This window comes from Mirounga leonina, unplaced genomic scaffold, assembly GCF_011800145.1.
Source record: "Mirounga leonina isolate KUSES-001 unplaced genomic scaffold, KU_Mleo_1.0 Mir_117, whole genome shotgun sequence".
Lineage (NCBI taxonomy): Eukaryota > Metazoa > Chordata > Mammalia > Carnivora > Phocidae > Mirounga > Mirounga leonina.
The window spans coordinates 6083771-6109164 of NW_023270274.1; the positions used below are offsets into that span (position 1 = coordinate 6083771).

Below are 25394 nucleotides of genomic sequence, written 5' to 3' on the forward strand. Positions count from 1 at the left end.
CCCCGCGTCAGGCTCCCTGCTCAGTGGGAGGCCTGCTTCTCCCTCTCTCCCATTCCCCCTGCTTGTGTTCCCTCTCTCGCTGTCTCTCTCTGTCAAAAAATAAATAAAAATCTTTAAAAAAAATAAAATAAAGAGTATTTTAATACTGATTCAATCAATAGTAAGATTACTGTAAGATGTTCTTTATAGTTTAGCCTCCCAAAATTTACATGCATTAATAATAGATCCTTAAAAGCATGTTTATAACACATACTATCTAGAACATAATGTATTTGTCAGGATAATAGAAAGAAAATGCTTGTTTTTCTAAGTATCACTTAAGAACTATTGGGAAATTTTTCTAGACATTTACTAAGAAAGAATATTCTCTCCCTTAAAACTAAAAACATTATCTCTATTACCAAGGTTTATTAAACAGAAAAGATACTTACAGCTCCTTCTTGATCAACATCAGCTCCCATGGCCAATAAATGTTTAACACACTCCAAATGACCCTTCCGTGCAGCCCAAACAAGAGGGGTAGTTCCATACTATAAAAAAATAATAACAAATGTAAAATTATTATCAGAGCTGTAGTAAAAGAAACTTTCTCAACACAAATTTCAATAAAACCCATATTAAGTATTCTTAAATTACTGTTTATACAAATTATAATTTTAATTCTAGATAAGCCGTATTTTCCCCAGTGTCTTTCTCCTGAAGAGATGACTAACCACTGTATGAAACAACTTTTATAATTAGTGACAATTTTTTCCATCATAAAGTCATACAGCCTCTAATTTTCAACAAGCTTTCATTGCTTCCTGTATCTTGTGAAATACAATTTAAAGTCCAACAGTCTGACTACAGGCAAAAAGAGTAACAATGAAATGACAAATATAATTCTAAGTACTTTACATGTGTTAACTCATGTTTATCACATAACTCATCTTTATCACAAGAATAAGGAGAATTTGAAATATCACATTTTCACAGAGAGCAAATGAGGCCCTGAGAAATTAATGACAGGTTTAAAGTCACAAAGCTACTAAGAGGTAGAGTAAGACCCATGACCCCAAAAGGCCTGCTTCAGTCTGTGCTCTTAACCACCACCCCCAAATCAGCCTCTAAACTTGATAAAATAAACTTCCTTAGAAACTGCACTTAAAAGCACCTTCAGCTGGAATGTGATTCAAAAGACATCAGAGAATGTACATTATGCATAAAAGCAATGCTGTGTCTTTGGGAAGTCTGGCAATCAAGAGACATACCCACGGTGATCTTTAACTACATGAGACTACAGACTGAAATAAACATGTAATAAATGCCTACTTTCTATAATAGCTCTGTCCAACAAAACTTTCTATGCTGATGGAAATGCTCCATAATTCTGCACTGGCCAATACAGTAGCCACGAGTCTTATACGGCCACTGAGCACTTTAAATGTGGCAAGTATGACTGAGGAACTTTGTTTTTGTATCTTCTGTGTTTAGTACACATACAGGGTACTGCACACAGTAGGTACTAAACATTTTCTCAAAATGTCAGAGTGACAGACTAGGTAGCATGCTACCTGATTCTGGAGGGGCCGTGAATGCCAGGTCATATAAACCATTTTTCAATAGGCCAGAAGGAGAAATTAAAGATTTCACAATCATACTAAAGTGTCAAATCAAAAACATCAATAGAGAGAATCATATCCACTTTGGACATAAAATAAAACCTCACTAATCTGAATTAAAAGACAGCCCATCTTGATGAGCATGAGTGTTGTATGTTAAGTGATGACTCACTGAATTCTACTCCTGAAACCAACATTGCATTGTATGTTAACTAACTAGAATTCAAACAAGAATTTGAAAAAAAAAACAAAAAACAGAAGACAACCATTCTGAATTAATGAACAGTCCCAATACAATACTTTTAAGTACCATATTATAAGTATTTGCAAGAGTCTCTTTACAGTCCTTGTCAACCTATTATTTTAGGTGATACTTTTAAAAAGTGAGCATAACTACATAAAGTATATAAAATACATCAATCTAGGGGCACCTGGCTGTCTCATTTGGTTAACCATCTGACTTTGGCTCAGGTCATGATCTCAGGGTCCTGGGATTGAGCCCCGTGGGTCAGGCTTCACGCTCAGCAGGGAGTCTGCTTCTCCCTCTTCCTCTGCCCCTCCCCCACTTCTCTCTCTCACTCTCAAATAAATAAAATCTAAAAAATAAATAAAATAAAATACACCTATCCTTTTTTTTATTCTTATGTTAATTCCCATACATTACATCATTAGTTTTAGATGTAGTGTTCCATGATTCATTGTTTGTGCATAACACCCAGTGTTCCATGCTAAAATACACCTATCTTAAATGTATTACTTGATTTTTTTACATATGTATACACCCATACAAGCACCAACTAGATTAACATAAGATGATTCCCAACATTCCCATCAGGTTAAGCAATATTATTTTACTTAAATTTATACTCAGAATATATTCCAATTATCAAAAATGTCTAATTATTAGCTATTTTCCTATATTTCACTGAATTGTTATTAATTTGAAAAGATTACAGTTACCCACAATGTGTCAAGTTCTAATTAAATAAATACTTATTAAATGTTTGGGATGAATATTAAGGATTTAAAAAATGAATAGAACAAAATTCTGGGAAATTTTCTAAAGTGGATGGCAAATGAGCTGAGTGTGAAGGATGAACAGAAAATAAAGCAGAGCTTTACTCTCTCTCCACAGTGAAAGAGCACACGCAAAGGCATGGAAGGGCTAAAAACAGATGAATCCAGGCACCCACATCCTTTGGCAGTCTAGCAGGCGAGGCAGTTTTAGGGTTCAGATGGCAGGAGAAAGGGCAGAAAGGGAGCCAAGGCCTGTCTTCACACATCATACCAGGGATTGATGTCTTCAGCATTTTAAGTATGAGAGAGAGAGAAAAAAAACTAAACCTGAATTTTAGAAAGATCATTCTGACAACCATACATAGAAAGCAGCTAGGACTGAAGGTAGAAATAAGAGTTATAACAGAAAACTTCAAATAATGAATATAGGGAATCATCCCTATCTATTTTCCAGAGAATGATGAATGTGATGTAAAAAAAAACAATGGAGGGAGAGTTACTATGTGTAAGGGATCCACCTATGACATATCTATCTATATAAAATACATTCATATATATAAACAGAAGATTCACCAGCACAGTCTCATGAGGTCATATGAGAAAACTTGCATTTAGACATACTGAGTAGACATAACATAGACCGGAACCTGGAAAGCTCCTGCTGACCTACCTTATCGGAGCAGTTGACTTTCGCACCGTTTCGCAGTAGAAGATGCACTATACCTGCATGGCCTCTCCCCGCTGCCCAGATGACTGGGTAAACACTGTACTGCTGGGAGGCAGGGAGGTGCGGAAGTAGGTAGAAAAGGAGGGGAGGAGGGAGAACGCAAGGGAGCGAGGGAAAGAAAAATGTTTTAGGTAGATACTTACAACACACATTTGCTAAGAAAAGTAAATAGTAAAGGGAGTAATACAAAGTAATATTTTAAAATACCAAGTTACGGATCATTCTCCACTTGAAAAAACATAATACTCATAAGACATAATCAGCTAATAAAATGCACTCAACCTTAAAGACATATATATTATGAACACATTTATTTTAATATGATTATCTAGCCAACAGGAAAGACTAATAAGAGAAATATGTAATATAATCCTTCCATTAACTTACATAATCCTTCTATTAACTTGAATAAGTTTCTCCTTTTTTAAGAAGCTTTACTGAGGTATAACTGACAAAATCGCAAGATATTTAAAGTGTACAACATGATTATCTGACATATGTATACAGTATAAAAGGATGTCCCCATCAGAAGGATAATCTCTCAATCAGCAGTCTGAGATCAAGTCTCAAAGAGAGTAGTAACACATGTATTACCATGTAAAGAAATGTATAGAAAAATGGTATGGATATTTGGTAAACACCCTTTTTCTTTAAATAAGTTTAGATTAAGAATGCATACCCACAGAATACAGGCAAGATGACTTAGGGATTTCAAAATCTCCTTTTGAAATGTTATATGTTATAATTAACATTTAAGCTCTAAGAGTTGCCTTTTTGTTGATAAAAACTGAGAAATAAGCTTAGCCTGAGAAAAAAATTCTCGTTGTGATTTGACATCACATCTTGCATTATTATTTTTATTAACATCTAGATAATTTCTATTCAATCTGAAGTCTAAAATATAATCAGCCTTAAGTATTACCTAAAGAACTTACCACTCATATTACAGTGAAATTTTTGTGAACGCTTACCAAACCAGTGACACTTGGATTGGCACCATGAGAAAGAAGTAACTCTACCACTTCAGTACGGCCTTTATAACATGCCCACATAAGAGCTGTCCATCCTCCCTAAGGAAAAAAGGGTTGGGGGGACAGAAAACTTTTGGTCATCTCCAAGCACAAAATGCCATTAATGAAGTTCCTTCTTTGACTATTTCTACATAAAACCATTGTGTATGAAGGCACTACTATGTAGTTTTAAATCCCCAAGCTCCCCAGACAAATACACAATAGTATCTGAAATAAGTCAAATCTCTTAATTCCAAAATTACTCCAAATTTTGACTGTATCATGGAAACTAAAATAGAGAACATTCATGTTAGATTTTTCAAATTTCCAAGATTTATTTTGGCTATTTAAAAATTTTTTCTTCAAAATACTTTCTATGTCCCTAGATATTCTTGTATGAGTCTAGACTTTTTCTAGAGAGGCATTCTAGCAATCATACTCAACTCCTGCATTAAACACATCCTGTAAATCCCAGATCATTACAGCACCTCTTTTTAAAAATGAGAGGATACTGAGGCAGAGATCTGCAGATCACAATTTCCAGTGTGAATTCACCAAGTATGAATGAACAACATTATGACATTCTATTTTCTAAACTATAGGAGCAATTTTCTTTTTTATTTTAAGCAATTTTCTCTTCAGCTATAATGCAATTCAGTAAAAAAGACCAATGTAATCAAATTATACGAAGAAATAAATGTTTTGGTTTTTTTAAACCAGCATTTAAATCCACATTTGGTTCTGAGAATATAAATCACTTAATCCTTCTGAGTCTCTTTCATCATCACTAAAAAGGAGATTAAAAAATACTTGCCCTGATCTGAAAAAGGCACAGTTGTAGAAAGGGAAAACAGATCAGTGGTGGCCAGCGGCTGAGGAGTGGGTGGAGGAGATAATTATAAAGGAGCAGGTGGGTGTACTGTTGAGGTGATAGAACTGCTCTGTATAGGACATGGTGGTAGACATAAGACATTATGCACTTGTCAAAACCCCGGGAACTATACACCATAAGAGTGAATTTTACTGTATGCAAATGTTTTAAAAATCAACCAGAATATGGAAAGAAAAAATTCAATACAGACTGGGCCAAATGAATCTAACTATATTACAAATGAATCACAAAATCACATAACTACTTAGAAGCTAACCCTAGGTAACTTTGGAAAGCAATATTTTGACTGAATACTGTAATGTTAAAGAGAGAAAGAACTGTACACAAACACTGTACTTAGCAGGCAAATCTGTTTCTCTTGGAGTATTGATTAGAAATTCTGGAACTGCTTTATTTGTATACTAGGGTTGAACAAACAAGTAAATATATTGTGTAGATAACAGAGCCAGATTTGTCACCATCAGAGAAGAGTTACAACTTAGGGAAAGGGAAAAGGTTATTAACAAATTGGGTTGGCAGTTTCTTTAAATAAAAAAATACAAACACACAAGTATAGAAATAGATGCATGTATATGCAAGAGTTAGTATACAGACATGTATTTTCTATGTCTATCCATTGAGAAGGACTACAAGTAGTGATACCCCAGTAACAATAAGCTCACCTAACACCTAAACCAAGATATTGGTTTCTCGATACCATTTTCCGATAAAAGAAACCATGGTTCCTTGGAAAACTGATTGAATCCAGGGCTGATAATCAGGAAAATAAGCCAGGAAAAATACAAGATAAACATGGGCCTGAAGTATATGATGCCAGAAAGTAAGGAAGTGCTTTAAAAAAAAAAGATAGGGCATCTCAAAAGGGCACAGAAGCTCCCAATGGCCAAAGTTGGAACAACCTGAGCAGGAAAGTAAGTACAGAACTAAATTATAACCCAAAGAATAAAATAAATATTCATCAGACTATATATATTTATAGATATCTAACTACATACAAATACATAGAGAGAGACATGGAAAGACAAAGAACTCTTCCTTACAGAAGAATTCAAATTAATCAACGTATAGGGAATGAGGGAAGTAGAAAAATCACCATTATAACACCACAGTAGTAACTGCTGCATGCAAGATACATTGGTAGATGTTAAGATAAATGAGTGAAAGTTTAATCAAAAGCGGGACATTTGTATAGTTTCAAAGTATCTTCTCCAAAATACTTAGTAATTACAAAGGGGGAAACAGTAATCTTACAGTGAATAAATCTGGCAGACAATACCAAGAGATCAAAGTTAACATCACCAGTGACGGGTTTGCTATCATGTACCTAGATGTGGTGTGCTGAGAAGAGACTACCATCTCTGTGCTATCCTTCCCAACAAAGCACAATCTCAATCTAATCATGAGAAACATCAATCTAAATTGAGAGACAACCTAAAAATGCCAGAGGGTGGGTTAAGCCTCTGCCACAGGCTCAGGTCATGATCTCAGGGTCCTGGGATCAAACCATGAGTCAGGCTCCCTGCTTAGTGGGGAGTCTGCTTCTCCTTCTCCTTCTGCCCCTCCCCCTGCTCTCATGCACTCATTCTCTCTCTAATAAATAAAATCTTTAAAAAACTAAAATAAAAAAATAAAAAACAAAAATGCCAGAGGAGCAATCTTCAAAAGGTCAAGGTCATACTCTGGTTTCTCTTCAGATCGCATAAATCTTTCGCCTTTTACAAAAGGTCAAGGTCATGAAAGACAAGGAAAGGCTGACAATTTATTTAGGTCAAATTATAGAGCTTAGCATTTAGTCAAATCTTAAATACACCAACATTTTAATCTTTAAAATGCCTGCCCAGAATTGTTTTAATATCATGCTCTCTTTTTAATTTGTATAATGTCACCCTACACAAGAATTTAGGAGAAAACTACGCCCGAATTTGCAAAATGAAAAGGTTAGAAGTGAATACCATTAGTTTAGCACCCACAAAGGTCCCCTTAAGAAGAAAATCCTTACATTAAAAAAAAAAAAAAAAAAAAAAAATCCTCACTAGACTTTGAGATGTTATATCCTGGCTCTTACTGAACCCAAAGACAAACCCTGGCGGGCACTCTCCTCCCCTACACAAGTCCCAGGGACTCTGCCTTCCCTCACAGCTCAGCAGTTACTACCACCACCCAGTCCGTTGAGGTTAGGGTCCCTCAACACTAACTATTCAGGGAGACACAGCCCTCAGTTTCCCCAATTGTGGTGTTTTAAAGCCAAACGTTAAGACCCTGTAAATATGTTAAAAGATGCTGTGGTAATTACTTAGGGGAAATAAAGAAACATATAGAAAACTAAAAAAGCTTAAGATCATTTTGTACAAATCTTCCTAAGTCTGACACATTCATAATGTGTCCTTTATAGTTCCTAACTCCCTATTAATATATGTGGAAGAGCAATAGAGGAGAAAACCTTTGTAGTAAGGCAGACCTGGGTTCAAAACTCAGCCTGACTGCTTTGGGCAAAGGGCACTTCCTCCAGTTTCAATTTCCTGAACTATATACATTGAGAACAAAATGCATCCCTAGCCCAGAGGATTGTTCTGAGAAGTCAACTAAGCATAGAGAGGCTAAAGCACATAAAGAGACCAGGCATAGAATAGGTACCTAATATTAATTCATCTGATTAACTGGTTTGGTGCCTTTAATAACCTCCACACATTTCCTTTCTACTTTATATCCCGGTAAGATGAGAACACCACATTTTACTCTCGCCTGCCATACCAACCCATCCTCTGCCTAGGTTACTGAGTACATCATGATCTTCTCTCCCTAAACTTTTAGAGCAATATACTTTAACTTCTTTTCAGAAATAAGTAGAATATAAATAGTTCTGTATCTTCCTATAAAAATAAGTATGCCACCTACTTCATTAAGTTTGAGAATACATTTAAGATTATAGAGGTAAACATACTGTGTAAATTATAATTATAATATAATAGTAAGTACAAGATGGTAGAATGCTGCAGTTTCTTAAAAACTCAGACTGCCTGCACTTCATTATCAGCAAAGTAGTACATGTTTTACACGTCAAGGCAGATCAATTCCTTCCTCTCTTCCACTGTTAAAATTAACTTTGGAAAAGGCTGAATATTTCACAGAATAAATAAGCTAGAAATGATCTCTTTCTTCATCTTTATGTCTTAAGCAGATGCCAGGAGCAAATAAGAGCTAAGATAATTAAGGGTCATATTTTGTTAAACTTGTAATGTGTATAGACTAGTAATGTGCTCACGCCTGAACACAATTAACATTTTTTAAATAAATTTATAAATATTATTCTGATAATTATAACTTTAAACAACTGAAAATATTTTTAAAACTATACTGTCCCTCTTAAAGTTCCTCTTCAAGGAAACCATTCTCTCATATAAGTTTTAAAGCACTGATATACTGAAAGTTAATGAGTTGTTTTTAGTTAATATTTCAGAATTTTAAACTCTGAAATAAACTGAAAATGATGACTAAGAATATTCTAAAACGGTCATTATATCCCCTGGGTTTTCACACATTCTCGAGAGTTGTTTCAATGCCCAGCCCCAAATCCTAAAAGATTATAATATAACCCCCACACACAAAAATACAATGTTCCAGACATACCTATTACTGTTAGTAAGATTCCAGCTAATTAAACAACATATCATAACCAACGTACATACCATATCACGGTGCTCCAAGTTGACCCCACATTTAAGCAGTTCTTCCACAATGTGCACGTGCCCTTCTTTTGATGCTGATATAAGCGCTGTCCAGTTATCCTTGAACACACAGTCACCAATGTTATCATTTCAAAACCAAAAATAACAATCCAAAGTGAGGAAAAATAAATTTGAGTTTACATACCAAATGATCATACCAAACTGACATGATTTGACCCACTCTGAACTACTCTAAAATAACACTGCAGCATGAGCTCTGTTAAGAACATATCTGTGCATGAGGCAGTGGTGCCGAAATGCTTTCACAATTGCTTGGTCAGTCTTTTCACTGGACGCCTAATCATATACTGTGTTTTTTTAAAAAAAGAAGACTATCAAAACCTTAAAGCTAATCCTGTGGCTGGCAACCATTACAATAAATTGAAATTACAGAGCCTGTCATCAGATTTAAGAGCACATTCATAGGCTATTAAACTAAGGCAATCCCATATGATAAATTTAGAAACTACGTGATAAAGAAAAAACTACTGTCCTTTATTTTTAAATAAAGGCTACAAGTATCCAAGTATATGTGCTTCTATTCAGCCAGTGCCATCTATATACAAAAAACATGAAGAGCTGAGACCTTTCATTTAAAGTAAAAATTTCTCTCCTGCATCATGCCTTTAAAAAACTGACTTAGCATATTATTAGTCAAAGTTAAGATAGATCTGAAAGAACAATTGTAATCTACTAATTTTGAATCACTTCTTAAAAACAAAGAGCAAAGTTAAGGAAAAGAAAAAGACAAAAAATAAGTAGATTATTTTAATATATACCAAATCTTCCAGATTGCAATTAGCTCCATTCTTAATTAACTCTTTCACTATTTCCAGATTGCCTTGCTCAGCGGCTATCATCAATGGGGTCTGGCCACACTAGGGAATATAAAAGACACAACAGGGCTTTATGAAATGCCACAGTTAAATATACCACAGTCATGTTTTCACAACGGTATGTTAAACATTGTTTACAGAATTTCTTAAATTTAGAAACACGTTTGAAATCTTAAGTTTTCAGTTTGCTAATAATATAGAAGTCAAAGAGAAAAAGAAAAAAAATTTTTAAAGATTTTATTTATTTGTCAGAAAGAGAGAGAGGGAGAGAGAGCACAAGCAGGGGAAGCAGCAGGCAGAGGGAGAAGAAGGCTCCCTGCTGAACAAGGAGCCTGATGTGGTACCCAATCCCAGAACCCCCGGATCATGACCTGAGCCGAAGGCAGACACTCAACTGACTGAGCCACCCAGGCGTCCCTGAAACATTTTTTTACTACAGCATTATTAGTCTGGTTTTGGCACTATAATTTCATTCAAAATAAGTAAACATGAATACTAGGCTCTGAAAAGTAATTCCCACAACATATATAAAAATCTTAGCATATCTATAATACATTATATGTTAAGAAAAAAAAGAAGAAGAAGATAGCAGGAAGGGAAGAATGAAGGGGGGGAAATCGGAGGGGGAGACAAATCATGAGACACTATGGACTCTGAGAAACAAACTGAGGGTTTTAGAGGGGAGGCGGGTGGGAGGATGGGTTAGCCTGGTGATGGGTATTAAAGAGGGCACGTACTGCATGGAGCACTGGGTGTTAGACGCAAACAATGAATCATGGAACACTACATCAAAAACTAATGATGTAATGTATGGTGATTAATAACATAATAAAAAAAATTTTTTTTAAAAGGTGCATATTGCCTAAAATTAGTGATCCATCCATAAGCTTCCGTTCTGACTAGTGGATCACAACTGCATTCTGGGTTGTCAGAATATGGATGTACCAGTTTATTTGTCCATTCATTTATTGAAAAGCATTTTGTTAGCTTCTGGTGTCTGGTTGTAAATAAAGCTGCATAAACATTCAAAAAAAATAACAAAATTTTCTAACTATACCAGATAAAATATAATATAGAACATGATTTTAACTGTATATATAAGATGTTCATCAGGACAAGAGGGAGGAAAGTAAAACAATAAATAAAAACAATATAGGTACTATATATAATATATATAGTTTTTTAACTAACTTAACTCATTAAACTTAACTCATTAAACTAAAGCTTCTTATAATTACACACTTGCCCAGCCTACGTGCCTAGAATGAGCCACAGTAGTAAGAGACAGTACTTCCTGAGCTCTGAGACAGTGCAGCAGGACCCGGGCAGCCAGGTCTGGCATGGGTTCCCTCCAGCAGCAAGACTCATCTACCCCAAGTACGATAATACACACATGGTCATCTTCTGTAAGTGCCATGGTATGAAACAGATGAGCAGCACTGGGCTAACAGTGATAGTACTAAAGATTTACTAAGGTATATGAGAAAAAATTTACACCAAAAACTAAGTTCAATTAGACAAATATTTTTTTAAGCATCTACTTATTATGTGTATATCAGTGTGGTGGAAAATATCTGTGATTTTTTAAAATGCTAATATGGCATAGTTTCTCTGCCTAAAATCCTCAGTGGTTTTCTATTGCTCTTTTGGATCAGAACCAAAATACTTACAGTGGCCATGGCAGGACTACCTCAAAACTTACTCCATGCCATTTCCTCCTCACCAACATACCCTTAAGCTCTTTCCCATCTCTGGACACTCACACAAAGTTTTCCCTCTGTCCCACCCAATTAACTGCCACCCATCCTTCAGTTCTTGGGTCAAACATCAACCCTTCAAAGAAGCCTAACTAACCCCCTCTAATCTTCCTTTACTATACTAATCCTTGTTTGTAATTACTTATTTGTGTGATTAACAACTGATTATTGTTCATTTCTCCTAAAGGCTCTAAACTCCATGAGGGTGAGAAGCATGTCTGTTTTTTTTTTTTAATTTAGTACTGTTTTCCCCAAAAAAGAGAGGCAAACCAAGAAAAAGACTCTTAAATATAGAGAACAAATTGATGGTTAACAGAGGGGAGATGGGTGGGGGATGGGTTAAAAAGGTGACTGGGAGGGGCGCCTGGGTGGCTCAGTCGTTAAGCGTCTGCCTTCGGCTCAGGTCATGATCCCAGGGTCCTGGGATCAAGCCCCGCATCGGGCTCCCTGCTCAGCGGGGAGCCTGCTTCTTCCTCTCCCACTCCCCCTGCTTGTGTTTCCTCTCTCTCTGTCAAATAAATAAATAAAATCTTTAAAAAAAAAAAAAAAAGGTGACTGGGATCAAGGAGTACACTTGTCATGACGAGCACCAGGTATTATATGGAAGTGCTGAATCACTAAATTGTACATCTGAAAATAATATTACACTGTATGAAAAAAATAAACATAAGTGTAAATGCAAAAATAGTAATAATATAATAATAATAATACTGTATTGCCAGTGTGAAGGACAGTGACTGTCACACAGGTACTCAAATATTTGTTGAGTAAATGAGAGAGCAAAGGCTCAAAGAATTAAAAAAATCTGTCAGTGGCAACACATAAAAAAGCAAATAATTATAATAACTGACAAAGTACAACAGATGCTTTTATAAGAATAATACAAGTAAAGAGTTAAACACAAATACTCATTTAAACAAAGTACAAAAGTAAATCACATTAAATAGAAACATTCTTATATAACAATGGATACTAAATTATACATCATTCAACCAGTCATTAGGGAATGAGGTATTATGCACAAATAGATTTTCCAGGTGAAAAAGTTCATCCTTTAAACATTAAATTTGATTATATATTTTATGATAACCATTATTTTAAAAAGCAATGCACACATTACTTACTACTTGTTAAACAGATTACCTTAAACATGTTTACAATTGAGTCATAACTACAGACATCAATTATTACACCAAGCTTGCCTCTGTCAGCTCTAACACCTCTTTGACAAACTTTCTATAGCATCCTTCTCCATTCTAATGAACTGAGATAAAAAGTGAGATAACAAAATCATTGGTATAATACATAAATTAAAGCCAATTAATCCGGAATCCATGGCCCTAAGGATATATGAATTTTACATCAGAGTTTTCAGATTAGTAATTCCAGAGACTCAGAAGTTTTCTGTTTACTTTCTGGGGTCACAGTCACATTTCAGATTGTTCACAGAGATAGGTGCTTCTAAAGTATGAGGGAAAAAATAACATAGATGTGCATAAATACCTATAACACAAATAAGAAAGATGGTATAAATTTGATTAACTAGAAACAAGCCAGATGAAAGACTTGAATAGTCATTAGTTTCTCTCGCAAAAACTATTATTTGTCTCTCCAGTACCCAGAGTGACAGGATTTTGTTTAGGCATAGCAATGTGCTCAGCTAAAAAAAATCCACATTGTTCAGCTTCACTTGCAGCTGGAAATAATCCCATGATACTGCTCTAGTTAAGTCTCCCAGGATAGCTCAGTAATTAGACTAGCTCAGCCGGCATCTGTTTTTCCTTCTTCTTGCCCCGTATGTGGACACAGTGCTGGAGTTGTAGCAAGATGGCTGATATGCAGTCACCAGCACTCAGTGAGGAGTGGAGAGATGGGAAGAAGGAGCCTGGGAAGATATCCTGAAGCCATCCTAACAACCTTGGAATGGTTCCTCCAGCTTGTCATCATGTGAGAAAAGTAAGACCTTACTTTGATTAAGACACTGTTTTAGGAGCTATTACATGCAATCCAAACTAATTCTCAACTGATACACCTTTTTTAGCTACACTAATCAAAAAGATAAATAATTTTCAAAAAAGGTTACCATGAAGTTGTATTAAATTTTCAAAGATAGAAGAAAAGTTACCTTATAAGCTAGGCCTTATAACAAAACATTTATTTATTCTATTAGTTCTTGCTTAACCAATCTTATAACTACACTTCTAGAGACAGAGTAACTTAGAAACAGCCATGACAACTTTATTTTTCTGCTTCAAAATGAATCACTAAAGGCCCCTTCCATACCTAATCCCACACATCCCAGTAAACCCCAAGTCCACTGCTTCCCAAAATACACAGAATGACATACTTCACGTAACCCTACTCCACTTGTAATAACCTCAAGCCAAAACACATTAGAACAAACACTGCACCAACTGAAGTTTCCCCAACAGGTCCCATACTTATCTCAGCTTCCCAGAAGACTACAATGCAAAAATATTTCCTATTCAGCATCTCTTTGCTCTTCCCAATTCCTAGGTAGTCCTACTTCTATTTATTTAGATGTACTAGACCTCAATAACCACTGCCCTTTAAAGCAAACCTTTGGAGAATGTATACTTCTTCCAATAATGTTAGTGAAATTAAAACATTTTTAAATTTCCCTTTGAAATGTCCCTCAGAGCCTTTTTCTAAGCACATAACAAAATGCACCCCTTGAATTTAGATTCCCACTTCAGCACTATAATCTTGTACCAAGAAGAGCTGAGAGTAACTTTCTGTTCTTTTCTAAAAGGGAAGGGAAGGGGAAGGGGAAGGGAAAGGGAAAGGAAAAAGAAAAAGAAAAAGTCTTCACTTCTCTACAAAGGGCAAAGATCTGCCATTATTGAGAATATTCACAGGCCACGAGCTACCTAGTTTACAAATAAAGCAGACAGAAAAGAAGACAAGAAATTAGCATTTACTGATGACAGCCAATTGTATGCTAAACACAGTATGGCAATTTTCCCCACATTATTTTATTTTGTTTTACTGATGTAATCTTTAAGAGACCTTTTCAAAACTGATAAACAAAACACATTAACATAAAGTAATTAAACACTTTAAAGGGCAAGAAAGAAGAGAAGAAAATCCACACAACTTTACAGAATTCTATAAAGTTTAAATTTTATCAGAAGCTGTAAGCAAAATGCCAAAAAAGGCCTTGAGAAAGCTACTTTCTCTCCAACCCTCACATTGAGCCATAATTGAAAAATCCAGGTTGTTTCAAATCATTATTTTAAAACTCCAATTTCAACTGATGCAATACTAAACTAGATATAATTACCATTAATATCTGGGGTGCCTGGGTGGCTCATGTGGTTAAGCAGCTGACTCATGATTTCGCCTCAGGTCATGATCTCAGGGTTGTGAGATCGAGCCCCTCATCGGGCTCCACACTCAGCGCGGCATCTACTTGAGATTATCCCTCTCCCTCTCCCTCTTCACCTCCCTCCAAATGTGTGCTCTCTAAATAAATAAATTAATACTAAAAATTTAAAAATAAATACCATTAATATCAGTTAAATGCTACCTCATGCATGATGATCTAGTGAAGCTCTATACCAAATATACTTCATTCTTTATGGGAATAAGATTAATATACGTTTGTGCTTATTGATGTGCTATATTTCTCCTAAGTGAAGCTATTTTCTCAGTATTCCCATAGAAAATGTCTATGAAGTAAAATTTAATCTTTTTAAAATATCATTTTATTATTCCAAATATGCTAATATATGCTAATAAAATGACTACTTTTGTAAATAACTCTTTATAACAATGAACAATCTCCAATTACAAATTTTCTCTCTTATCTATTTAAAACAATTATTGACAACACATAATCACAGAAGAGTTACCTAACCAAAACATATTGTGTTCAATATAGAAACACTGAAAACATCGGCATATCATTAGATGAACTTATTCTGAAAACTCAAAGAATGGCAATTGAGCATAAACAGATTATAGCTTGAAATAAAACAGAACAGAGTTCAAATTTGGGTTCTAGCATTAATATCTGGGATAAGAAACTAAGGGATTAAGCCATTTACCTGTAAATCAAGATAAATAAAAGCATTATTCTTTAAAGAGTTGCTATGCAAATTAAATGAGCTGATTCAATAAAATCATTAACTATCATAAGGTTATTGCAATGACAAAATAACAAAATTTTATGTTAAGATTTCCTTACAACAATTAACATTTAATGAAATTAGGTACCTTATGTCAAAAATAATAATCATAATCATAAAGTAGTAATTGCTGATTCCACAACTTTAAAAACATTTACAATATTTGCATATTCATGTTCATAGCAGCACTATTCACAACAGACAAGAGGAAGAAAAAAGCCCAACTGTCCATCAACAGATAAATGCATAAGCAAAATTCAATGGAATAGTATTTAGCTTTAAAAAAGAAAGAAATCGGAGCACTGGGTGGCTCAGTCGGTTAAGCATCTACCTTCAGCTCAGGTCATGATCCCAGGGTCCTGGGGTAAAACCCCGCATCAGGCTCCCTGCTCAGTGGGGAGTCTGCTTCTCCCTCTGCCTCTGCCCTTCCCCACTGCTCATTCGTTCGTTCTCTCTCTCTCAAATAAATAAAATAAAATCTTTAAATAAAATAAAAAGGAAAGAAATCTTGTCACATGCTACAACATGATTGAACCTTAAGGATATTATGCTAAGTGAAATCAGCCATCACAAAGACAAATACTGTAAGATTCCACTTATATGAGGTACTGAGATTAGTCAAATTCATAGAAACAGAAAGTAGAAGAATAGTTACCAGGAGCTGGAGAGAGAAAGAAATAGGGAGTTGCTGTTTTACAGGTATGAAGTTTTAGATTTGAAAAGTTCTGGAGACATTTCACAACATTATGAATTAGTCACACAAGTGAACACAAATGAAATGGTTCAGATGATAAATTTTATATTTTGTCCCCATAACAAAAAAAATGAAACTCTTTACGTGTCTACACACACAGATACATACATGTACACACATACAGACATACATATACATGTATCACTCCTCATTCACCTTATCCACTGGCAAAAAAATTATACTACATTGAAAATACAGTTTTAAGAAAGTTTTGTTTTTTTCTTAAGTTTATTTATTTCTTTATTTTTAAGTAATCTCTACACACAATGTGGGGCTCGAACTCACAATCAGAAGACCATGGTCACATGCTCTTCAAGCTGAGCCAGTCAGGCTCAGCTTAAGTTTTATTTTTCTTAAATTTTATAAATAAATACAAACTTTGGCACTTAAATAATTCATACTAAAAGTTTTTTAATCCCTAAAATGCTGTACTGTGGTGCTTCATGATGAAATAAAATCAATAGTTTACTTATTTGTATTGTTGAACAGAAATATCTAATAGAAGTTAATGAAAATGGTAAATATATGGGGGCCCCTGGGTGGCTCAGTCATTAAGAGTCTGCCTTCAGGTCAGGTCAGGGTCCTGGGATCGAGTCCCACATCGGGCTCCCTGCTCGGCGGGAAGCCTGCTTCTCCCTCTCCCATTCCCCCTGCTTGTGTTCCTGCTCTCGCTATCTCTTTCTCTGTCAAATAAATAAATAAAATCTTTTTTTAAAAATGGTAAATATATACTTCCCTATCTTATTAAACAAAACCCACAACCTATTTAACTGTCTCTTAAAGATGCAGCCTGTTTAGGGGAAGAATGAAGGGGGGGAAATCGGAAGGGGAGACGAACCATGAGAGACGATGGACTCTGAAAAACAAACTGAGGGTTCTAGAGGGGAGGGGGGTGGGAGGATGGGTTAGCCTGGTGATGGGTATTAAAGAGGGCACGTACTGCATGGAGCACTGGGTGTTAGACGCAAACAATGAATCATGGAACACTATATCAAAAACTAATGATGTAATGTATGGTGATTAACATAACAATGAAAAATTTTTTTTAAAAAAGATGCAGTCTGTTTAAAATCCCTAAGTGTGTGGAATGAATAACTCAGAAAGAGAACTAAGTTTCCATTAAAGAAAATATTTTAAAAATTTTGTCTAGTTAATCTATTTCTAAGAAGACTGGGTCTAGAAGCTCTCTAAAACTTCCTAGAAACACTTCAGACTTTAGTCATCAAACTTCCCAAATACTGATTATTCCATCTAAAAAAAAAAAGTCAATCATAAATCTAAACTCCATACTTAATCATGTATATGAGTTCAAATGTATTCCAAAAGTATGGAATCTGAAGTACTTTTAACAGTCTTACCAAGCCTAAGAACTTTACATTTCATACTCACCTGTATGCTTAGCACAATGCCTTGTACACAGTAGTTGGTAGTCAACAAATATTCATGTAAAGAATTTAATTTTAGAGACATGGTCTTAGGGGGTGTCTGGCTGGCTCAGTTAGTAGAGCATCCGACTCTTGATCCCAGGGTCGTGAGTTCAAGCCCCACACTGGGCGTGAAAAAAAGAAAAAGAAAGGAAACTTGGTCTTACCTCATTTCTCTCATCTACATCTTTGCATTTTTCAAGAAGAGCTTTCAGGGCAGGAATGTTTTCTTCCTCAACATAATTTATTACACTCTGTGATATCAGAACTGACATCTTCACAGAAAGCTGTAGTTATCTTTATTCCAATACCTGTTAAAAGCAGATTAAATAACACATAATTTGTGATTAGAAAAAAAATAATTTACTACTAACTATATTATCCTTTTTAACCTTACACTTGTACAAACACACCTCCACTGGCAGGAGTAAAAACAAGACCCCATAGTTCAGCTGTCAAAATGCCCACCCCTCCCTTCCCATGACTCACACACCTCTCAATCTTAACTCATCCAAATCCCAGATGCATCCCCCAAGCCATCCTCATCACCACCCCTAAACAGAAGAAAGTGCTCCACTGTTCCTTCATCTCCGTAAATGGCAGCTCCAGCTCCATTCTTCCATGGAATTATCCATGACTTACCTCGTCCTCGACACTCTACATTCAATCTATTAGAGAATCCTTTTGGCTTCACCTATAAAACATATTTAACATCTAACTACTACTCACCACCTCCATCACAACCACCTTGGCCCAAGCCACTGTGAGTTCTCATCTAGATCCCAACTGCTCTTCCCCACAGTCTATCCTCCACAAGCCACCACAGTGATCTTCTGAAAACCTAAGCCTGACCAGAGCTTCTTAAACCATAATATGCATCAGAATCACCTAGAGACCTTGTAAAACAGATGCCTGGGCCTTACCCTCAGAGATTCTGATTCAGTAGGTATGGGTACAGCCCGAGTCTGATTCTTTAATAAGCTCCCAGGAGATGCTACCACTTCAGCTGCTGCCTGAAGAAGCCCGCCTGGAGTAGCACTGAGTCAGATTCCATCCTTCCTTGCTCAAAGCCCTCCAATGGCGTCTCAAAGAATTCAAATCACATGTGTTACCTTGGTCTCGATGACTCTAACTGACCTCATCTCCTACCACTCCCCCTTACCCATTTCACGGCTTGAACATGCCAAGCGCTGTGCCACCCCAGGGATTCTGTCTACCTAAATCTCTTCCACCAGAAATGCACATGGCCCCCTCCCTCACTTCCTTCACTCACCTGATTAGGAAATTCTAACCTGACCCTGTGATGTAATATAGTAATAACCTCACACATCCTCCGTAGTGGCCCCCACACTCCCACCCCCCTGCTCTGCTTTATGTTATCTGTGGCACTTAACCACCATTGCAAATATATCATATTGTGTGTTTATTGTCCATCTACCACTACTAGAATGTAAATTCAAAAAAAGCGGGCATGTTGTTTTACCCAACTGGACATTGAAATGCAAATAAACAAATCTCAATGCATACCTTGCATAAAATACATATACTAAAATTGACATAAATATCTAAAAGCACAAAACTTTTGGAAGATAATATATACTATTTTGGATTAAGCAAAGATTTATTTGATATAACACGAAAAGCATGGTCCTCAAAAAAAGTAAAGTGATAAATCAGAGTTCACCAAAATTAAAAATTTTTGCTCTAAGAGAATAAAATTACTTGAGGCTGGTAACGTCTTTTTTCCTTCCATTTTCCCCCTTCTTGAGCAATGTCAATTACTGGTATCCCAAGTTTGTCCCCTCATTGTATTTTATAGCATATGACTTATTTCTCAAGTTTCACAGGTTCACAGATGGATAGGAATCATGCCTCAAGATGGACTCTACCCAGAGCCTCACTCATACCTGATTTAGATTTAGAACTTGAGAACTGATGAGATTCAAATGAGATTCTGAACTTTGAGTGAATGCTTTAATGAGCTGACACTTTGGAGGGCCTTGGGATAGGGTGATGTGTTTTGCACATGGGGTGGAAGTGTATCTCTGGGGACCAGAAGACAGAAACTATTCCACCATATGATTCCATTTATATGACATTCTGGAAAAGGAAAACTATATGGACAGAAAACAGATCAGAGGTTGTCAGTCTAAAGGAGGAGAATGAGGGGACTACATTAGGTGCAAGAGAATTGGGGAAGTTCTGGGACTGCTCTATATTCTGCTTGTGGTGGTATTTACATGATTATATGCATTTGTCAAAATTCAAAACTGGACAGTAAAAAAGGTAAATAATATTGATGTAAATTGTACCTCAATAATACCTATTTTTCAAAAATCCTCAAAAAAAAAGTTATGTTACTTGATCCAGTAACTTCACTCCTAGGTATCAATTCTAAAAACACAGGAAACATGGACAAAGATTTTAAATACAACACAATTTTATTCATAAGAACAAGAAACTTAGAGATAGGAGATAACGTAAGTTATGTTCACACAGTGGAATAATATACAGTCACCAAATGTTTCAAAAAATTATTATTGACCAAAAAAAATGCTTGTGATATATTGTGGCAGAAAAAATTAACTAAAAAAAAAACCCAACGACATATACAGCAGCTCAACTATTATAAACATATACATTTTTAAATACTGAAATGAAACAGATCAAATGGTGATGGCATTAATGTAATTTTTATTTTCTTTAGAAATTTTATTTCCTAATTTTCCAGAATGTGATACTTTGTTTTTCCTGAAGTATAATGGACATACAATATCCTATTAGTTTCAAAGTGTACCTCCTGATCCCCCTAAGTCTAGTTGCCATCCATCACCACACAAAGTTATTACAATATTACTGACTGTACTTCCTATGCTGTACATCACATCCCCAAATATATGACACTTCTGTCATTGCAAACCAGTAAGAGATTTTTATTAACCAATATCCAATGCCTTCACTTGTTCTCACATCTTATAGGATCAAGTCTAATACCTCAGTAAGGCGTCCAGGATCTGGTTCTAACTACCACTCTTCTCTCTTTATACCAGCACCACTTCCTCCCAAAGCCCAGCGAAGCTGACGCAGTCAAAGTTGTCCCTACGTGCATGCTGCTCCACACACCTGCCTTTGCTCAATTTACTCCTTCCATTTTGAGCACCATCCTCACATCCACTGTATCAAAGCATCGACCACTCTCTCCAGAGTACAACCATTACCATTTTCTGTCTAACATATTTCCTAACATCTCACGTCAGCCTAACCGACTCTCAGTGCCTTACTTTAGGGTCTTCATCATCTATGCTAATCAAGACTCCTTTGGGTACAAGAGACAAATTTAAACTAGCTTAAGCAAAACAGGAAATTTATCTTAAGGATACTGATTTATTTCCCATAACCACACTGTGGGAATGGTGGGTGCCACTGGACTTCAAATGCCAGTAGAATTCTCGTTCTCTATTGGCTTAATCTACTTTCATTATAGACCAACTTCCTCTACACAAATGGGAATATGGCTGCCAATTGCTATCTAGTCCCAAATCAGATAGTTTCTCAAAACAGAGAAAGCAGACTATTCTTTGTTCCCAGATTCAAAAGTCCCAGGTTGGGTCAAGTGCCAACCAGAACAAATTTACTATAGTCACAGGGTTGGGAAGGGGTTACAAGGTCACATAGTATTGGCACTGTTTCCAGAAAAGAGGAAACTGTTGTAATCTAGGCACCTGTCCTAAGAATTACTACTGTACCATCTCTCACCTGGATCAATGTGACAGTCCCCCAACTTATTCTCCTCTCTCCAGTCTTCCCCCACCTCAATCAAGTTGCCACACTGAAGCAAGAGTGATCTAAAATACGCTTCTTTTAAAATCCTTCTGTTAGTTCCCCATAAATTCACGCTGGGAGAACAAAAGATGATGGCTTTATTACTCACAAGTTGTTCAAGAGACTGAAACACTCAAAGCCTTTGAAAGCAACTGGAAAGATTCAATTCTATAATTCCCATGAAAAGCTTTGCTCTGTGCGGGGCAGTCAGGACTCAAACACAATTCTGGATTATGATGGTGAAGATTTGCAGATCCTTCACAATCTGGACCCATCTTACCATTCCAGTCTCATCTCTGTCTCCCCTCCCAGTCCCATCCCTCCCTCCCTTGACCCAAAGCTGCTTCCCTACTCACATCCACTCTTCCAGGTCCAGGCAGACTAATCTGCTTGCAACCCTTGGCTACCCCACACTTTCTTTTTTTAGGCTTCTGCATTTACTGCCCCCTCAGCTTAGAATGCCCATCCTGGACATTTTCTACTCATCCTTGTGGATTGGCTCTAACATTATCTTCTTCTGGAAACCTCCACTGACTGGCTGCTTACTCTAAGCTGGGCCAGTGCCCTGACTCTCAGACTCTATACCCTGTGGATACACCTAAATTTTGACTGCTCATATACCGTTTTACTCATTCTTGTCCACAACTCTAAACTCCAAGTTCTTGAGGCAAGACCCACCTTATATGTGGCATAATGCCTACAAAATTGGGGCTGAGAAAGAGAAAAGTAGTCCCCTGACTGTCAGGAACTGGCCTGGCATGCACAGTTAGACCTTGGTATTCTCATGTGAAGATAAACATGGGCAGCCGAGCTCCTATGTAGTGTACACCCAAGAACAATGGATGGAATGTTTAAGTAAAAAGTAAGCACTAAGATTGGAAAGTGAGGGTGGCTGGTTAGATCTGTAACTTCCTCAAGGATAAGGGCTTTCTCTCCTTTGTTCTTATATCCCCAGAACCTATCACAGGAATATACCAAGTAGAAACATCATAGGTAACTGTCAAATTGAAAAACTGCATAGGTGTACTAAACGTGCCTCTTCTGTAGGTCTTTGCCTGCCCATAGGCTCTGCTACCATCAACAGCCCTGCCTTCTACAATCAGCCATTATCAGAGATGGGCACATGATCTGGGACATGTGAATGCTCAAAAACATAAGCCGGGCCAATGAGATTCCTCTCTTTAGAACTCTTCAGAATCAGAAACCAAAGACTCAGTCATTATGGGCCATGTGCCAAATGATACAGTTCTGAGATAACCAGTCAGCAGAGAGAACCTAACAGATATGAATAGAGAAGCAACAGAACAAATGCGGCCCCTGAGAGAGAGGCAGAAGGTGAAGCTGCCTTGGATCCTGATTTCTTGCTGATTCTCATTAAGTCCTATAAATCTCCTTTTCCCTGAGGTAAAAGAGTAAGTCTCTGTTCCTTCCCTTCTAAACAGCCCTAACATAATGGCAGATAAAGCTGAGAAACACAGTTTTTGAGCAAAACACAGTTTTGAGGAAGAGGGAGATGGCACATTGGCATGATCCTAGGAAAGTTAATCTGCCAGCAGTGTGTGTGGTCCAGGATAGAAAAACACAAAGAATCAGAACTCTGGACACCAGTCAGGGAACCACCAAAAACAACCCTCAGCCTCAGAAAGGGGACAGGTGGTGGGAATGAAGGAATGACAGATATGAGCTTAAACAATATAAAATCCCCCATATTTGACTTTTTAACCTACCAAAGTACCCAGAAGAGAGATTCTGGATGTAAAAATCAAAGAAACCCTAAGACTGTAGATTCAAAAAAAGGATGACAAGACGCCAAGCACAGGTGACTGAAGGAGGGTGTACCCGTTAACCAAAAAGGGAAGTCGGGACTTTTCTCTTCAGGGTTATGGCCCCCTCCCTCCTCACCACTCTGGCCACGGGGTGCTTTGGCCAGGCTGAACTTGAGGTGTTCCAAAAAAGCTGGATTGGTTAATCCACCCAGTATTTGTAAAAGCAGATCTGGAGATCATTCACACAAAGCACGCAGAACAAGGGTTCTCAAACCTGTGTGCACCGGAGCCACCTGGCAAGTCTGTCAAATACAAATATCCCTTGGCTTCTCCGCCAAAGAATCCCACCCGGTAGATCTGGGGTGGGCCCAGAACTGACATTCCAACAAGCACCCCAAAAGGATTCTGATGAGTCTCCACGCGACTAAAGCTAGAGAACAAAGAACACAACCCGGCCGCAGCATTTCCCCCCCTTGGCTCGCCATCAGCTCCCGAAGGTGCTTTAAACATTTTTAGATGTTCAGTCCTCGGTGTAGTCAAAGCGTGGGCGATGACAAAACAGCAGAATCACCCCCTTGGGATCGGAAGGAGCGATTCCAGAGCCACACCCCAGGCCAGCTGAATGGGAATTTCTGAGGGCCAGCGCCCCTAGCGGCCAAAGAGATGCTTCCACACACAGTTATTAGTAAGAACCTAGTCTTCATCGGTTTAAACCTTTCTCTGTGTCAAGACAACTTGAAAGAAAAATAATCCAATGTTGCTGGCTGGCAAAGAAATCGTTTCCCTATAAATAAATCATGGAAGCATCGTAATCAACGCCTTGCTGATATTTTGCCAGGCACTCAAAGGCCTGCACAGGGCAATGGAGAAATGAAGGCCGGTAAGGAAGCAAAGGAAGAAAACTAACCACCTCGCCCTTGGAGGCCTGGGGAAAGAAACCTGGAACACCTGCCTTAAGGCGGGTCCCGAGATGGAGGCTGTGCCAACGGAGGCCGCACAAGAGAAAACAGTTCCACTGAGGCCCCTGCTCCCCACCCCCACACCATCCCACCCGCCCCACCCCCCAAGCCAAGCACCTCTCCGCCGGCCGACAGCCTGACCACGGCAGACTCCACGTCTGAGAGCTTCCCGCCGCCCCAGCCGGCGCGGCCTCTCCGAAAAGCCCGACCTCGAGCTCCCCCGGCGCCCAGCCGCGGGCCCCCACACCCGGCCTCGCCCTCTCCGCGCTCGGCCGCGGCCCTGCCACACCCGGCCTCGCCCCCTCCCCCTCCGGCCGCCGCCCCGCCAACACTCGGCCTCGCCCCCTCCCCAGCCACCCGCTCCTCACCCGGCCGCGGGCCCCCACACCCGGCCTCGCCCGCTCCTCACCCGGCCGCGGGCCCTCCACACTCGGCCTTCCCAGCCAGGCTCCCGGCCTCGCCCCCTCCCCGCCGGGCCTCGCCCCCACCTCCTCCCCCGCCATCCCCCGAGGCCGACCATCGCACTGACCGTCTCACAATCCGGCCTAAGGACCGCGCGCGCAGCTCGAATAGAAAGGGCCTGCTTCGCCGCAGGCGCAGTCAGAAGACGGGAAAGGGAGAGACGGCGGCTTCCAGCGCTTCGCCCTCACCCAACCCGGCGGCCATTTTCCTCCCTCTCCTCAAACTGACAGATCACGTGGCAGCTGGCGGCAGGGCGGGGCTGCAGGTGGCCACGCCCCCGGAGGGCCGGGGAGCCCGAAAGCAGCAGGAAGCGGCGGGCGAGGTGGGTGTGGTCCAGGGTCAGCGAATCCCCCGACCCAGCGGCCCTCCGCCCCCTCCCTGTGGGCGCCACATGGGTGTATTTTTGCCAAGCGCCACGGGCAATATTTTCTTCCTTGTCAGTGTCACTCTTTCTATTATAGTTAATTTATAATCCCTGTTCACCATTGTAA

At 38.2% G+C, this 25394-nt stretch overlaps 1 protein-coding gene across 9 annotated transcripts in view; it reads right to left on the bottom strand.

Annotated features, from left to right (window-relative positions):
* Positions 1-25137, bottom strand: part of LOC118007296 (kinase D-interacting substrate of 220 kDa) — a 102086-nt gene extending 76949 nt beyond the window's left edge. For 5 of the 9 annotated variants that reach the window (XM_035000313.1, XM_035000311.1, XM_035000310.1 and 2 more), the window contains exons 1-7: positions 24971-25137; positions 18062-18205; positions 9752-9850; positions 8934-9032; positions 4317-4415; positions 3289-3390; positions 432-530 (exon numbers count right to left, since the gene is read on the bottom strand). In XM_035000313.1, the coding sequence (XP_034856204.1) occupies positions 432-530; positions 3289-3390; positions 4317-4415; positions 8934-9032; positions 9752-9850; positions 18062-18169 (606 nt within the window). In that variant the 5' untranslated portion in view covers positions 18170-18205; positions 24971-25137. The remainder of the gene's footprint in view (positions 1-431; positions 531-3288; positions 3391-4316; positions 4416-8933; positions 9033-9751; positions 9851-18061; positions 18206-24970) is intronic. The other 4 variants (XM_035000314.1, XM_035000312.1, XM_035000308.1 and 1 more) reach the window with 2 other exon arrangements.
* Positions 25138-25394: the final 257 nt, after the last annotated feature.